The 17,867-nt window shown below is 39.2% G+C and overlaps 1 protein-coding gene across 2 annotated transcripts in view; it reads right to left on the bottom strand.

Annotated features, from left to right (window-relative positions):
• Nucleotides 1-942: 942 nt before the first annotated feature.
• Nucleotides 943-17,867, bottom strand: part of stox2a (storkhead box 2a) — a 44,611-nt gene continuing 27,686 nt past the window's right edge. For both annotated transcript variants that reach the window (XM_042716572.1, XM_042716573.1), the window contains exons 2-4: nucleotides 10,732-10,884; nucleotides 6,608-9,113; nucleotides 943-4,669 (exon numbers count right to left, since the gene is read on the bottom strand). In XM_042716572.1, the coding sequence (XP_042572506.1) occupies nucleotides 4,468-4,669; nucleotides 6,608-9,113; nucleotides 10,732-10,884 (2,861 nt within the window). In that variant the 3' untranslated portion in view covers nucleotides 943-4,467. The remainder of the gene's footprint in view (nucleotides 4,670-6,607; nucleotides 9,114-10,731; nucleotides 10,885-17,867) is intronic.

A 17,867-nucleotide genomic window follows, 5' to 3' on the forward strand; every position in this document is an offset into this window, starting at 1 on the left:
ATATCCCAGAGGTACTCTACTTGATTGAGATCTGGTGACTGTGGAGGCCATTTGAGTAAAGTGAACTCATAATCATGATTTTTGACTTTGTGACATGGCACATCGTCCTATAGGACAATGTGCCATGTCACAACGCCTAAAATCATCTACATCTAAAGCCTAAAATCATATATACATCAGTATATTGGAAGTAGACTATGGGATTAACTGGTACTAAGGACCCAAAGTGTGCCAAGAAAATATCCCCTACTACACCATCACACCACCAGCAGCAGCAGCCTGCACTGGTGATACATGGCTGGATCCATGCTTTGATGTTGATTGCGCCAAATTATAACCCTACCATCCAAATCTCACACACAGAAATCAAGACATCGGCAGACCAGGCAACATTTCTCCAACAACCATGCCACGTTCAAAGTCGCTTAAATCACCTTTCTGAACTCCAGCAGATCGTCTTGACCATGTCTACATGACAAAATGCATGCAGTTGCAGCCATGTGATTGACTGATTATATATTTTTGTTAATGAACAACTGAACAGATGGATACTGTGCCTAATAAAGTGGCTGGTGAGTGTATGAAATTGATCCATTAAGCCTTTTTTTAATTAATCATATTATGATTATGAATGATGATTATTCTGATTATGATTAAGAATGATTTGTTATGTTCAGACAATATAATCTTACACTAGAAATGGAATGCAAGTACAGGTGATTACATGCGATGAAATAAAAAATGTCTTTCATGCCCTTCTCACATAATCGTTTCAATAATTCAGTTTTTCATTTGGCATGCCAACAGATTTCCTTTAAAACTGCATAAATGATTACAGAAATGTAATGAGCTGTTTAGGTAATATTATTCAACCAGCTAATGGTAGGATGTAACTTTAAGACATTACACTGGAAGGTTTCAAGACACAAGACATTTAAAACATATAACCAAACGTGTTATTTTATTGTCTGAAAAAGTAACACAATCTCCCAACTGGGTTTATCACATACACTACCACAACGATGAAACACCATTACTACACAAATAGGGACTTCTTTTCAAATATTATAGACATTACAAAAAGATCCCTCATATCTTTCAGTTTTGTTTTGAAGTTATACTAAGCATGGCAGATTGATTTCATTTACAGTATGATACTGTACACTGTCACCATTTAGAAACAATGTTGTCTGACGTGGTTCTAAAATCCATAATGTTAAGGGAAGACATTTCATGGTCATTTTTATTTCATATGAAATATTTTACAATATAAACAAAGCATCCGTCTTGGATGGACTTAACAGCAACCAGAGGCCAGGCATTTCAGTGCAAACATGTTTTTTTTTTACAAGGCAGTCTTGGCTGCATTACTCCCTTTTATCTATCAAAAACTATCGAAAAATAAATAAAACGATTACCAGATGAAGGAGGGGATTCAAATTAAAACTAAATTTCACAAAATGTGAAAGATATCTAAAATGCATCCTCTGATAGAGCCTTGGTAAGTAAAGGAGGCCATGTGTTTGTATTAATGTCCAACAAAAAAAATAAAATTCAAAAGTTTAGTCATCACTGAACTGAAATAAACTTCTGGACTTAAATCGTTGTTTTAAGTAAAGCTCTGTTGCAATGATTTGAAAGAGTATCTATTTATAGAACAGACGTTATAAGATGCCTGCTCTGTCTAATGTTGCTCTCTGATGTACATCTATGATGTCTAGCAATGATATAAAATTACCATTTAATATACCAGGCTCGTATCTTTCTACAATCTTCATCCCACCTCCAACTACAGGGTCTAAGAGGCTGTTTGGACCCTAACCACCGACCTCTTAAATATAAGGTGGGAAACTGAAAACAATACTATTGTAATCAGTACTGCCAAAAAAGCAGAAGGCAGGTAAACTGTTTTTGATTTAGGCTGAACTCCTAAAATATCTGTTGAGGTGCTTATTTATAATATAGAATGTAGTCCTTTGATTTCCATCTAGATGCATTTTTAATAAACTAGAGGTATGGTTACTCACTAGGCTTGAAATAATGAAGCAGATAAACAAATATTCCTGTGAAGGGAACAGCAGAGAACTAAAAAATGTCTTCTTACACAAATTGGAGGGAAAACATAAAATTGGAAATGTTCTGTTGACGTGGTGCTAGACAGATTTATACACAACTTGCAAATAAGTAAAAGACACTTCTGTCAAAAACTGAGAAAAGTTGAGTTGAAACTACAGCACTTAATACTGATTACTTTAGAATAAGTCCTCCTAGTTACAATGTCCACCGCTCCTTGTCAACATTCACAGAGAAGAGGCTGATAGCACTGTGTTCCACAGGCAAAGAATCCAAATCTGTACACGTCCCTACCTTGTTGTTACACAGGTGGTGGAGGTAGCTATAGTTATGTGCATGTATGTGGGGTTAGGGTAGTTTGCATGGCTGCTTGCAGGAGTGTATATGTGTGGATAATAGTCGAGCGAGAAGGAGTGAGCTGAAAGTGATTCAAACACTATAAGTCCCACTGGAGGATATCCAACTGAACACTCATGACAAAGCAACAAAACTGTGGAGGGTATGGGCAAAGAAAAAAATTAAAGATAAAAAGGGAGGATCACCACATAATAGCACCAATGGATGCGACATGAGCTCTACTCTCTTTCCCAAATCTCACCCAGTCACTGCCAGAAGGGACACGACCATTAATTCTGGTGCATTCTTGAGATGGCACGCCAAACAGTTAAAGCCATAGTCCAAATGTTCAAAGCAAGTATTTTAATGTTTAATTTAATTTTTGAAATGAGCCTTTGCTCATGGATCTGAGACTTATTGTATATTCCACATGGCAGGTCAAAACCTGATGTAATCTATTCAACTGTGACATTTGAAAGGAATGATAAATAACAGCGAAGCAAATTATTTGTACATACTTTCATTCAACGAGTTGTCTCAACCTAAAATAAGCATTTATTGAAATCATGAAAAGATTGAGAAGATTGTGAATATACATATCATGTGTTGGCTGGGGCAGAATTTTTAGCCATATCATCTGTCGACCGTATTTTCCATTGAGGTCAGGGACATGATTTGAGCAACAGCTCAGTTCCCAAGGAAACAACAAAACGGACAAAAAAGGTCGAAAATAAAACACCATAGTGGTCTGGGTTCAAATCAAGTAAGAAAATCTTAAAAAATAAAGGTTTTATCAGAGCAGCAAAAGGGCCCAGTCTCTGAATCCCGCTGGCCCAAAGGAAGAGAACTGTATGACCTTTCCTTGGAGTGTTCTGGACGCAACACCCGTGTACCCGCCATTGCGATTTCCAACATCCTCCTTCTTTCGTGACAACAAATAAAGCCATCAAGCTACACAGAAGACAAGAATGTTTCCAAATCAACAATGACATCCACAAATGTCCTGGTTCATGAGACTAGGTATCAGATTCACACGCGTAAAACACACACCTGTTTTTTATTTCAAAAGGGAATAACAATAAAAATAATCTACATCTGAATTAAACTGAGACAAAAATGCAATTGAAATCATTTATATTTTTTGTCTACAGACAGTGTTTTATTCCCTTAAGAAACAAAGATTGGTGAAACGATCCACAGAAACATGATTACAGATGTTTTTACCTCTTCTTAGGAGAGTTAACTATTCATGACCTGAGATTAAATATGAACTTTAATGAAACAGGTAAATCCATTACGTAGTGTAAAGGTGCATACAAAGTAATTGTATGCACAATAAGTTTGGGTAGTAAAAAAAAAATCAATAGTCCTTTTTCAAAAAAAAAAAAAAAAAAAAAACTTTAATTTCAGACGAGATCATTTTTTCCCACTAATTCAGTCTATGTATTGTTTTATTAAGCATGTGAGTATGATTCTTATTGTGTCACCAATGTAGCTAACAGTGTCATGACAAATGTATTTATTTTTAGGAATATTATACAACTTTATGAACCATGAATTAAATGTTGTTCAGATTAGAGCATCATTTTTTAACTTGTACTGCATTCCGATATCACAAATCTGTAAGACCTTTGACCTGCACATCAGCATCTATTTCTTAATGCGTGCAAACTTAATCCATTGGTTGGATGATCTCTAATCTGTGACTGACAAAAATACTCTTGAAAACAAAACATTGTTAAATTACCAGTTACTTTAAGCCTATTTTGAAAATAACGGTTGAATCCGACTGGAGAATTTCCTGATTAATTGCTTGTTAAGGTAAATCCTATGATGAGAAATGTCCTTTTCCATGTTTTTCCCCTTTTTTTCTCTTTTTTTAATTTTTTTGCAGTGACCATTTATGCTGTGGGAACAGTCTCTGGAAGCCATGCCTGTGGGTTTAACAGTCCCCATGTAGTCGAGGTGCTTGACGGAGGGAGTCACCCAACCTCCTGCACTTAGGCACCCCAACATTGCAGATCACCCTGACCCTACGTCAACCCAGATGGGCCCATGTCAGACGCTGGTGATGGAGGCAAGGCAGTTGGGGGATTTCTGCAGTTTCTCAGGTTGCGTGGTAGGGGGCTCTGGGATTGCACGGAAGCTGAATGGGGGGCCGATGCTGGTGGTACCCATGTGGCCTGGACTTAAAGCCAGATTCTGTCGCCGGTTACTCTCCACAATGCTCGAGGTGTTGGACGCCAGGCTTTCCCGTGTGCTGAGAAAGTGGTGGAGGTGGGGAAATGACCACAGAAGAAGAGACAAAGAAAGAACAAGAGTAGAGTTTAAGACAAGATAATGGATTCATTATTTTGAGGCATGAGAAACAAGGTAAACAATCACACAAGGCCTCAGAAAGAGAAAACACACAACCTCACCCTTACCTATGGTTTCAGTCTGGTTAGCAGGATTGCTTAGCTGAATAAAAACATTGTACTCCTTTATGATAGTATGACTGACAATTATACCACAAGCACTGACAGCTAACCATAAGAAAGAGGATATATTTTAAGGTTTGAAGGAATAAAGGAATAGTTTGACAAAATATTAAATCATCATGTACTCATGCTAATCTTCTATGGCTGTATTCCACAATGTTTCCACAGAAAACAAAAGGAGAAATTTTGAAGGAGTTTTCCCTTTTTTGTATGTGCCATGGAAGAACGTTAGCCATTCAAGTTTGGAATGACACAAGGTTAAGTAAACAATGACATTTTTGTGAAACACTATTGTTTAAAATATAAAGATTAAACTCAGATATAATGTATTTAACATTAGTACTGCACAGAAAAACATGCAGGGTTTTTCTTTTCTTTTCTTTTGCATATCCCACTTTGTGTAATTGCATTACTACCTCTCATCAATCACAAACTAAATTATGTCTATGCACAAGAGCTATGCTGGTGTTTTTCCAGGAGCTGTAAAATGACATCATCGCTAATGTGATGAGTCATCCAGAAAATAGTGAATGATTTTGTGCGTGTGTGTGTGTGGTTGTGCATGTAGGGACTGCTAGGGGTCTTAAAATTATAGACGTGTGGCAGTTTGTCTTGTAGGTTTTGCAACTCCGTCACAATGTGACTGGGCCACAACTACTATTTATGGCCTATTACTATTATCATCAGTACACGATTGTAGAAAGGACAATAAAATGCATTGCATTACACAAATTTTCAAAACATCACAAATGTAAGGATTTCGATACAAAAAAAAGGAAAAAGAACATTTTCATAAGCAGCATGAATTGTATTGATAAAATATATTATTGGTACGTACATAGTGTGTAAAATTACAATGCAAAAATCCTTTTAGAAAGGCTTTCCGTGGGATTTATCTGTATAAAGCTTGTTTTTGACAAATTATTAGGTCAATATTACTAGAGCCTTTTCTGTTAAGTACAAGACACCTCAAACTACAACACAATGTAATTCAAAAACACGTGTAAAACACCTGGGAAAAATCAATCAAGAAAATTCCTTCATATTAACATAGTACATTTGCCGGTATTTTATGGAGTTTTCTTAGAGTGTATTGTAAGGAGTAGAGGCAGCACATGTACAGAACATGTAGGCTCTCTCAGTTATTCTACCACTGCCATATCCCTCTGAATGAGTCATACAGACACAAGGGGTCTATTTTTAGCAGCTGAAAAAAGTCCTCACCCTCTCACTCATAAAGGGCTTCTGCTAAAACATACACAGCCCTGGGAAACCCACTTAAAGGCTGTCTGTGTTGGTTTGTGGCCTTGGCAAAGAAGAGGGGGAAAACCATGCCATACATCACAGTATAAGATGGGATAAATTATATGGGCTCTATGGCAACTATGTGCTTCAGACCAAACATCAAAAATTGTAATAAAACACACATATAAAAAATGACCAATGGAAAACTATATTTCATTTTGTGGGATGTCAGAGAAGTAGTGTGGAGTCTAACATATTAGCAATTTAGGTTTTCTGGTGAGCATAATGTTATATTTTATTTCCTCAATAATTAACTTACTCTTAATCCAATGTCTTTGGTAATAAGAATAAAAAAAAGACAAATGGCAGTTAATTGATGCATTGAAGACTTGTTCACGGTCAACAACTGAGAATATACACTCAAATATGGGTTTTCAATTGTAGCACCTTCTGTCTATGAAGTGAGTACTTACCGTGGGGAGTTAAAACCACTGTCTACAGTCACACTACTGCTGTCCATGCTGTCCAGCCGGGCCGAGTGAGCCGACTTCTGGGTGTTATTATTCTCGCTCTCCTTAGGGCTAAGCAGAGTCAAGTTGTTCTCAAACTTCCGCTGTAAATCCCGCTCTTTTTCCCGTTCTAGCAACCACTGCATGGTCCCGCCGCCGCCACCACCGTCTCCGGCCCCTGCCCGCCCCTTTGCTTCTGTCGGGGCGGCCTCTTTATGGGAGGCCTCCTCTGCCTCCTCCTCATCGTCATCATCTGACACGTTGTAATAGTCAAAAGCAGCTTCAGATGTGGAGGGAGCACCCTGTTCTGTGCCTGTAGGTGCCGGGGCAGAAGCAGACAAAGTGGTGGAGTTAGGTGGCTGTTGGGTCTCCAGAGTGTCAAGGACCTCGGATGATTTCATGTGCGGAGTCTTACGCAAAGTGCCTGACTTTGAGTAGCCACTGTCCACATAGCTCATATTCAAAACATTGTGTGGCGGTTTGAACAAAGTGTCCTTACTAAAAATCTCTTTCCTCTTGTCCACCCCGCCACCAGTGCTACCGCCACCTCCCCCGCCCCCTGGGTCAGTGTTGTGTTGGTGCTGTATCAAACGTCCATTGGGCATAGGCTCAGGTGTCTGGCTCGGTGTGGGTTTGCCAGAACCATTGTGCCCCTTGGTGGAGGATTCCTCTTTGTACTCCAAGAGGTGAGGAGAGGTGAGGTGCGGCGTCTGCCGGTCAGCTGGAGAGCCCTTGCGGATTCCGTCAGATGGGGTTAAAGTGTCATGGTCAGATTTGCTCAGAGGCAGCGGGGCAGTAAGGATTGTTTCATTCGATGTATTGCACTGAAAGTAGTCATCAGCCAAAGGCTTTGGCGACAAGGCCTTCAGGTCACTATAGGCTGGGAGGCTGTCCCTGCTCTTGTTCCGTTCTAGAGGGCTGCAGAGCCTTGAGTCATCCAAACTCAATTTGCCCATATCAGGTACAGACATTTCAGAGCTGAACTTGGCAGCAGAAAACATGATGCACGAGTAGTGCGGGGCCTTCTGAGAGGAGGCCCTCAGCGTCCCGTCATCGGTATAGTAGCGGCTTCTGTCATCAGGACTGCGGTCGTAATCCTCAGCCATGCCAAGTGTGGAGCTCCCACCTCCCAGTGGGCCCTTGGAGTTGTCCATAGAACGTGATCGCTCTTTCGCCTTGTCGGGCCGCTCATTGCGTGACTTGCGGTCCTGAGTGTGGCTGTGGCTCCGGTGCACTTTAGAATGTGACGTCCCACGTGAAGGCTCAGGGAAAGGCATCTCTGTCCGCCTCTTTGCGAGCTCCCCCGAAACATCCCACTCCGGGGTGACAGGAAAGTGTGACTCAGCAATGTTGGGGTTGCTGTGAACAAGGTAGGCACCACCGCTTCTGCGTTCCACTGTGTACATTCCCTCTCTTGGTGAACGTACGAGAGAGTGACTGAAAAAACGGTAGTCCCTCTCCAGGCTAACTGCTGGCAGGTCCAGATTTGAGCCCTCAGAGGGGTCTCCCCGAGAAGCCCGCGTCTTGCTGTGAGAACGCGACTTCCCGTGTGGCACGCGTCGGTGGCCTCGGCTGCGGCGACTGCGGGCGCTGTGCTGTGCGGAGGAGCTGGCCTTGCAACGCTGAGCTCGTTCCTCTTCCAGCCGCTTCATGACAGCAGTGTGACGGGCCACGTTCTCCACCGTCAGGTCTGGGTTGATGCGGCGGATGATCTCCATCTCCACCTCACGAGGGATCGCTGCAGCAGACGGTGTGTCCTCATCCCTCAAGGGCCACTCCTCTGGAGGGAACTGTGCTGAAAAGGTGGCCAGCTGTTTGGTCTTGTCCTTCTTCAAGCTTAAGCGGAACAGCTTCAACCCAAACTTCTTGGACTGCCTCTCACTGCTGCCCCCACCGCTGCCCTCCTTCTTCTTGGTAAGTGTGTCGGTCTTGTAAGAGAAGGTGGCGGTCATGCTCTTGCTCTTGTCGGTGGGGTCAGGTGGATGCTGAATGGCAGGTGGAGGGGGTGGAGGTTGTGGGTATGAAGGGGGATCTCCTTTGGGTTCTTTTGGGGATTTTCTTTGAATTGTAGAGGTATGAATGCTGGGCACCTCATCGCGGTAGGCATTATAGGAGTCGCAGTGGTTCTTAGGGTTTGGCCTTTCCCGTACGCAGCCAGAGGTGGAGGGAGTGATGGTTCCAGATTGTGGCGATGTGCATTGCTGTTGAGGTGGTGGCTGCTGCTGCTGCTGCTGCTGCTGCTGCTGTTGTTGTTGCTGCTGCTGCTGCTGCTGCTGCTGCTGCTGCTGTCGCTCTGGATGCCTCTCGTCCAGGTGGTACCACTTGCTGTTGGTGCGGATGAGGGAGGGAGTGATGAAGTAGGTCTGTGGAGTAACAATGAAGTAACCTTCTGGTGTGGGGTAGATCTTTCTCTCCCGTACCAACATGTTCAGCGTGTGCCGCAGGATCTCTGGACTCGGAGTGGGTACACCTGAAGATAATACAACCGCATGTAAATTTCATAATAATTTTCATAGTGCTACTGAAAGTGCTGACACAAACTTTTTGGCTAACATTTGTGATATGATAATAATAAATCTTCAATCATCATTAACAATTAATATTTCAAAGGAAATGCTCAACAGGCAAACACTTAGATGTGAAAAATAGAGTGCAAAGTGGGGGAAAAAGGGTGGGGGGGTACCAGATTAGTGGGTTCAAGTTCATGTCAGCATTATCCAGAACTGCTCTGACGTGCCAAAAGTAGGATTAACCGTGAGTAGGTGTGATCACACAAATAACTACAGAAGGCTAATCAAAAGAAGAGCATTGGTTGCTGATTTATGTCACTACCAATCACAACACACCAGTCATTACCTCATCTTTCATCATCACATCTGTAAGCCCCTCAATGTAATAAGACAAAACCTGCCATTGTGACCCTCCTTCATAAGAACTCATGTGATAATAAAATAATGCAATAATAATATTAAAATATCTTCTCATAATTTCAAGAGGTTTTACAGTATATCTTGTTTTGTCCTTATTTCATTAGCTAGACTGGAAATTTTAACTCTTAAACCTAAGCTGTCTGAGCTAACTGTTCACTAAGAAGTCGGACTGAAAACTTGTATAACTATGTTATTGATGTAAGACAACAGAAACACGTTATCACAAGTTAATGTTGACAATCAATTCGTTGTTATGAGTTGATTAATCAGTCAATCATCAATTATAATTATTTAATTTATTAAGGTCTATTTTGTTGTTATAATTTAACCAACTCATGGGCCACTTGGAAACCTTCATGGAGCACCAGTGAACCACAGAACATATTCTCATATTTTGAGATCCACTCTTCTGTGCTTTCAGAGTATGCTTTAGAGGGAATATATTTATACACAATTAAGATGGCTTACTTAGACACTCAAAAATATATAATACATTTGTGGTAAGACTCAGTACTGTGAATGTCTCTCTTAGTCTAATATCACGTGTGCAAAATAAGTAAACATTGCCTGTAACTCACAGACAAGGAGCACCAACAGGGTAGACTGCACTACAGGGTACATGGTGTCCTCACTGCACTCAAGTCCTCACTTCACCCAAATCAGCTTTTCAACAATCTCAATCACAGAAACACACACAACGGATAAAGGAGCAGATAAGCTGTAACTAGTCAGGGTTAAGTGTTGCCTGCCATTACATCATACAGTGGTAGTTGCCATACCAACATGACGAAACTCAGAGCCTCTGTTCCTTTTTTTCTCTTTCTTTTTTTTTTTACCACTACTTCTTTAAGGGAAAGCAGACAGACTCTATTCAGGTGAAGTTTGCACACTTTGCACTTTGATTGACTGATTTCTCTGAATAAAGCTGAGCAACTTAAGGTGTACAATGCACCTTTTTTACAGACTGTGATGATTAATTTCCAAAATTATTAACACTGTAAATCTGGCTACATTTTTATATTTTTTTATTTTTAGATTTTTAGTTTTTAGATTACATTAAATTTGAGATGTTTTCCTTTAATATTTTCATGTACATGTAAAATGCTATATTTATATATAATGCTATATATATGTTCATAAGTGTGTCTGGAGGGCTACCTGGGAAGCAAGTGGCGAGGTGCTCCATCAGCGCATCTTGTGTGACAGGCTTGCGGGCAGAGTTCATGGCTGAGATGGCCAGACACAGAATCTCTCCCAGTGGGATGAACTGAGACTGACTGATGGGTGACATACTGATCGGAGATACATCGCCTAGAGAGGAGCACACACACAAAATAATGATCAATCCTACTATACAAGAACATGCTTGTTTGGCAAATGACTGGTCCTGAAATGTCACCTTTTTTAATGCAACACAAGCATATAAGAAAATAAAAACCACATAAGATACTGATATCTCCAACTATTACTGTGGGACCAGTGAAGATGGAGAGAGGAGAAAGGAGGAGTTTGAGGCTAGGGAGGGGTGTGGAGGAGTTTTCAAGATGCTATATGGTCACAACAGTAGTGTGAAGGTTATCCAGGGTGTTTGATCGCGTGTTGCCAAATGTGACCTTATACTGATGACTCAGCAATAAGCACATCTGCCTGTGTAGGCAGAAAGACCCCAGGCCATGCGTCAATATTGATCCCCAAAAAAAACAATGCATATTGAATTTACTAGAAGCACAACTCAGAGCAAATCAAACATGTTACATCACATAATACATCTGAGATTAGACGTCATATTCCTGCATTTAAATGTGGAAAAGAGTGGATTGACTTTTAATAAAGAATTACGCACTGTTGTCCAGCTCATTGTTTAAAAAAAAAAAAAAAAAAAACAGTTTTACTGTAGTATAGGTCCAATTCTCACTATTACCTAGATGCTTATTAGCATGCCTATTATTAACATATTGGCTGTTTATATATCCCTAATCCTTCATATTGTTAGTAAACTGCAAATGAAATATGACAGAAAAAGCACATATATGTTTACAAACTCCATGTATTCCCTGTGTGAAGGTTACAAACACTATGAGGTTTAATAGTGAGAACAGCATTATCCAGCATGAGTCAGCATTATCCAAACCGGGGATGAATATTGTTATGGATCATTTATACAGTTATTCATACTGAAATAAACTCTAATTTGGGGATGAGATGAGAATTACAATGTATAATTCTTTATCACTGTTCATGAAACAATCATAAATGATACACTTATAGCTTGAAGAATTTTAACTTATGAACAGCAATAGAAACACTAATGTTGAACAGAAAAGCTTTAAAACCAGCGTCCATTGATCTGTATTGAAAGAAGCCACAAAATATCTCCAGAAAAACCATATGTTTTACACTGAGATAAGCCTGAACGACACCATTAACCTTTAAAGATTATGCTATGCTTCATTTTTAGCTCAGCATGCTAAAAAAACCCATAAAACTGGTCCGAGTATAGCATAAAGGGCAACAAAGGGTCTGAAGCTGCGCTGCTAACACTGCAGGATGCAGATAGGATGACATCATCCACACGGAGCTGCTGCTCTCCTGGTGTGTGTGTGTGTGTGTGTGTGTATACGGCAGGCAAAAGACCATCAATCAAATCCCAGCTTGTGTGTCTCACTGTTCATGCAGAGTCTGTACAGACAGCAACGTGCTGCTCGTAACCCTCTAAATGACTTACGGAGCATTAGTGACTGATGGGGAGGTTGCTAGCCTAGCATTGTTTTTGTGAGGTATCAGCATGCTAGAGCTAAATTCAGTTGCTCTCCATTATGAATTTTATTGTTTTTACTTTAGTAGGGGGAGGAATAGCGGGTGTGTGGATGTGAGAGAGAAAGAAAGAGAGAGCAGGATGGAGGGAGGTGCAGAGAGACCCCTCCCTCTGCTTTTGTGCTGCAGCCATCAGAAAAGGCAGCTCTGGCGATGGACACTTACCCAACATGCTCCACTCCACACAAAGACAGGAGAGGTGTGACCAATCACAAGCAAGCTTCATGCACACCTTTTTTTTAACTCTCCTCCAGCACTGCTCACTGGCGTACACACACCCACACACACACACATACATATCTACTTGCTCTACCCTCTCCTTCGTCTCACACACATACACACAAGCTAGTAGGTGGCCTGCTGAATTCGTTGTTATGGCAACGCATCCCAGTTGCTCTCTCTTGTTCCTCAGATGTGTGCTATGCCAGGATTTCTCTCTCTCTCCAGCACCCACTTTTCTGTTCTTCCTGTCTCCATTCCTGCTCTTGTGCTTCACACTCAATCTTGTTAATGAAAAATTGAGGAGAGCATGTTGGCTGCAAGACTAAGCAAAACCTGCTCAAATACAAGGCCCTTTAGGTAAATAACAACTTTTATATACACACACGTCATCCCTTATTCTATGGAGTAGTATATAAATACGGAGTAGATTATATTGTTTGTTTTATATAAACAATTCAAATGTTTGGGGTCAAGGAGATTTTTTTAGAGAGAAATGAATGCTTTTATTAAGCATGAATGCATTAAATTGATCGAAATGACAGTAAATACATTTATAATGTTGCAAAAGGTTTCTATTTAAAATAAACACTATTCTTTTGAACTTTCTATTCATCATCAAAAAAAAAAAAAAAAAAAAAAAAAAAAAAAACAATGATTATAAGAAATGTTTCTTGAGTGCCAACTCAACATGTTAAAATGATTTCTGAAGAGCCTTGTGACCCTGAAGACTGAAGTAAATTTAGGTTTGTCTTCACAGGAATAAATTACATTTTAAAATATATTCAAAAAGAAAACAGTTATTTTAATTGTAATATTATTTCAGAATATTACTGTTTTTACTGTATTTTTGATTAAATAAATAAGGAACTTCTTTTAAAACCATTTTAAAAATCTTACAGACACCATAAATATATAAAATGCATGGCTATTATTCTTCCACCTATAAATAAGAGTGTAGTACAAAAAAATTACTATTTTTAAATCCATTCCACATGTAATCTCTATAAATTTCAGCAGTGTTGCCAGACATATGATAATTATCATATTTGTACAATAATTTTGACCTCTTCAAATGATGATGGTTATAATCATAGGGATTCTTATACTCATTGATTGTGCACACCTCAGAGTGCATTAAGAATGCGGGAGGGTGCCCTGCTTTTAAGCCAACGAGCACTATTGGGGTCCATGATGGCATCAAATCTGTACTGCAAAAGGGCCCCCTCAACATCTGGCAACACGCAGGCTTCCAGTGACAGCGACTCAGAGGTGGAGTTTGGACCTTCCCGCTAAGGTACGCCTACTTTTTTATCTATTGTGGTCATTTGCAAGTCATTTCATAAATAGCTGTATTCTGTACGTTTGACTCATGTATGATCATTTTCTTCCAAATACGATACTTTTTAGTTTCTGGTACAATACTTGGACATTTCCAAACTGAAAACACTGAATTTCAGAGCATAAAATACAGAAGTTAGCTGATTCCATCCGTGCCTGGTCATCATCAATAGTCCTGGGAAACAGACAGCTACGATCACAAACAGGACTATGAATAGCACAAACAAACAGCTTGCCCTGCAAAGAATTGTACGCTTAAAAAAAAAAAACATGAATTCTTCTGTTCTGTTTGGAGTCAGAGAGACTCCAAAGCTGTTTAAACAGCTCAAAAACATACGTAACATCATAGTATCAGGATGATTCTAAACAATTTAAACTTGATTCAGCCAAACAGGAAGAGAACCCAGAAATAAAATACAATGTACACTATTAATATTTGCATGTGTAGACCTATAGCAGTGGGGACTCTGGGACTGCAAACAATTTAAACTAAATTAACCTTAACAGTACTTGAGGTTCAATATTCTCTCTGTCTGCGGCGCAAATGGTGTCACAGTACCCACTCTAGTTTTTGTGCAAGTTGTCTTGTATGGCTTCAAGCACATCTGAGGTGACGTCATCCCACTTGGCATAAAAGGAAGAAAAAAGAGACCAAGAGAGGAAGAATGAGAGAGAGTGAGATCAAGAGATGAGAGATAATTTACCGTGTTATAACTTACAATCAATGTATCACATTCTAAAATTGTTTAACAATGTAGTACAAGTATGGCTACTAATATAATAATCAACGAAAATAGAAAACAGTGCAGCCAGAGATGTCTGAAATGTGTCTTTAATAACTCAAGATGGCAGTAAGCAAAACGATTTATGATAGTTAGTGTAATGTGGACTGATATGGCTGGGGAACAGACTAGTATCAAGTATATTATTTTACATTAAAAGGAGATGGATGGATTTTTCATGCTTTGTCATTCAGTGGTTTAAGGGTAAGTCATGAGCCATTAACAGGCATATAAGCTGCATTCCTATTCACAGGGGTCCCTATGCAGGGGTTATCAGTAGATATTGTTATATACAGTATTTAAACATAAAACCTAAATGCAGTGATAAGGTGAATCAAGCTGATTAAAAGTGTTAGACCCTCAACTCATTTTGGGTAAATTTCCTGATTTACTGATGTGAATGTATTCCTGATGCCATTTGCAGTGGCCTTTAAAGTTAAAATGTCTGGGAAAAATCTGGAAATCTGGAACCTCACTTAAAATTTCTGAATATCCTGTGAAGTCTACTTTGTAGGGCACGGTTGGACGATTGGTACCTATACAGATCTATAAGCCAGGAGTGCTCCTGTGGAATAAACAATATTATTTTGCATTTTCAGTCAACCGTTCTGTTCCTCACAATGGATTGCCTTGTGTTTGACAAAATAATAAAATAATAAAAATAAAAATAAAATATTCACATTCAAAATAATTATTCTATCTATCTACTGATAGAAATTGTGATATTAATTATGATTAACTATGCAGGCCAGTGTGCTTTCCAACAATGGGGGAAGCAGATGCAAGCCTAACCTTAGATTCACCATCATAGCCTTATATAAACTCAGGCAGAAGTTTGACTGAAGCAACACTAGATGGAGGCAGGAATCCAAAATGTCCAAAACCAAACGGAAGGAAAAGGACAGGAGCAAAATATTTTCTTCTCAGCTTAAATTTCTTGTTTAATTAAATCTCCAAACTTTTGTTCATTTAAGGCTGTCACTCTGTTTTGAATATTCAACACGTTTTAAATATTTAACAAATGCTTATCCAAATAACAGTTTTCCATCTGAAGCCTGATCTTCCTGAATTACTGTATCATTTGATCCAATGTGAGAAATTAAGGCTAATTTTCTAGACTGATTGGCACCTGAATACACTCAATCAGTTCAGGGGTGCTACACCAACACTGAGAGAAGATGGAGGCTTGGTCACCTGAATAATCTTCTTGGTGATCTATAATGTAAACAATGAGTGGGAGTGAGTGAATAAAGTTCAGTGGGGCACAGATTTGTTAACTATTTGATATGTAAAACATATGCTTGTGGCCTTTTTAAGACATTTTAAGACTTGATTATTTTATGATCAATTTTAATTCATATATACACAAAAACATTACTAAAAGTCGCTCACTAAAAGTCCTCTTGTTTTCCTAAATAGACACTGTGGAACTTGTTAGAAAACCTCAAGCTTCCCTAGAAGTCGAGACATATCCATACAGAAGTGGATAAATCTACAAACAGATTAAACTTTCAACGACTGACAATGACTTCAAATTGAAAATATAATATATTCTGTTTATCTGAACAATGCAATAATTCATCACAATTCTGTGATTACCAGATTGTTGCTGAACTCAGGTACATCTTGTACTTTGTTAGCTCTACCTCTAAAAAAAGTACAAAGAAACAAAGAAAGAAAGAGAAAGAGAGAGAGAGAGAGAGAGAGAGAGAGAGAGAGAGAGCGAGCCTTTACCTAAATCCTCACAGCTGCCCACTGAACGAGAGGTGACCTCATTTTTTGTCAGGGAGGACACAAAAGATCCGTCTCCATGACAACAAACCAGAAAAAAAGTGTTAGCTTGTACACACCAAATGTGGCCAGCACTTCCCTTGGAGCCCTATTGTATAGGCCACTCTCCACACTTGCTCTGTTGCTCTTCACACACAGAAGAACTGCTATAATAGATGAGCAGAACAACAACAAACAACAAACAAAACAAAATCTTTCAGCCAAAATTTTCCAAACCTGCATGAATTTCTTTCTTCTGTTGAACACAAAAGATATTTTAAAGAATGCTGCACCAAACAGTTGCTGGTAGTCATTGACTTCCATAGTATGAAATAGTGCTGGGCGATATGCTAAATAGTCATATCATCCTTGCATTATCCTCTGAGATTGAAGAAACATGATATTATCATGCCAGTTTATTTCATTACTTACTTAGTTTCATAATTTGTAAACTGATAATTTAATAACAAACATTGTAAGTTACTAATTCGAATGTTTACATTTCCAGCTATTCAAACAGCAGCTACAGAAAACGAGCAAAAAACATCATCACTGACTTCAGTCCAGCGCAAGTATATGTACCTTAAAAATCACTCACATTATAATCACTGAAGCTGTCTACACTGTCATGAATAAATCTCTTATACTTACATTGCACATACATCTGCAGTTTGTTGTTTATGATGAGAGAATTTGCAAGAGAGCAGAATTCATTCAGCGAGCACTGAACAACAAAACTCTGGAGTTTCAGCGATGACTCATCTCTGATTGGCCATTGCATTCATAAGCTTAATGGAATCATGTGTGATTGGTTATAATGCGATGTGCAACATTATAAAGACGCGTAAAAAGAAAAATGATGGAACAAATAAGCCCTAATATTAATAAGATAATATTACTACCCTGATAATAATAATAATAATCTTGATATTGTAAAAGACATTAGCCAATGGTGAAATCTTTGACTATCATCAATACATGATACCATCTATCGGCACAACCCTAGTATGAAAAAAAGTCAATGGCTACCAGCAACTGTTTGGCTACCAACTTTCTAAAATATCTTCTTTTGTTTAATTCAAGAAATTCATGCTGGTTTGGAACAACATGCGGGTGAGTAAATCTGACACAATTTTCATTTTTGGGTGAACTATCCCCTAAACACCAACAGTTTACTTGTCGATTGAGCCACGTTAACATATATGGGTTCATATACTACCAAAAATAAAATACTGGCCATATATCTCTATACATCAATGAAGATAGTATCACATTCACCCTCTCCCACACATTCAGTGCACACACGAATTACATCACGTCCCATATGGCAGCCCAGCAGCTTCAAACTAGTTCAACTCCACCCATAAG

The sequence above is a fragment of the Cyprinus carpio genome, chromosome B1 (assembly GCF_018340385.1).
Source record: "Cyprinus carpio isolate SPL01 chromosome B1, ASM1834038v1, whole genome shotgun sequence".
Taxonomy (NCBI): domain Eukaryota; kingdom Metazoa; phylum Chordata; class Actinopteri; order Cypriniformes; family Cyprinidae; genus Cyprinus; species Cyprinus carpio.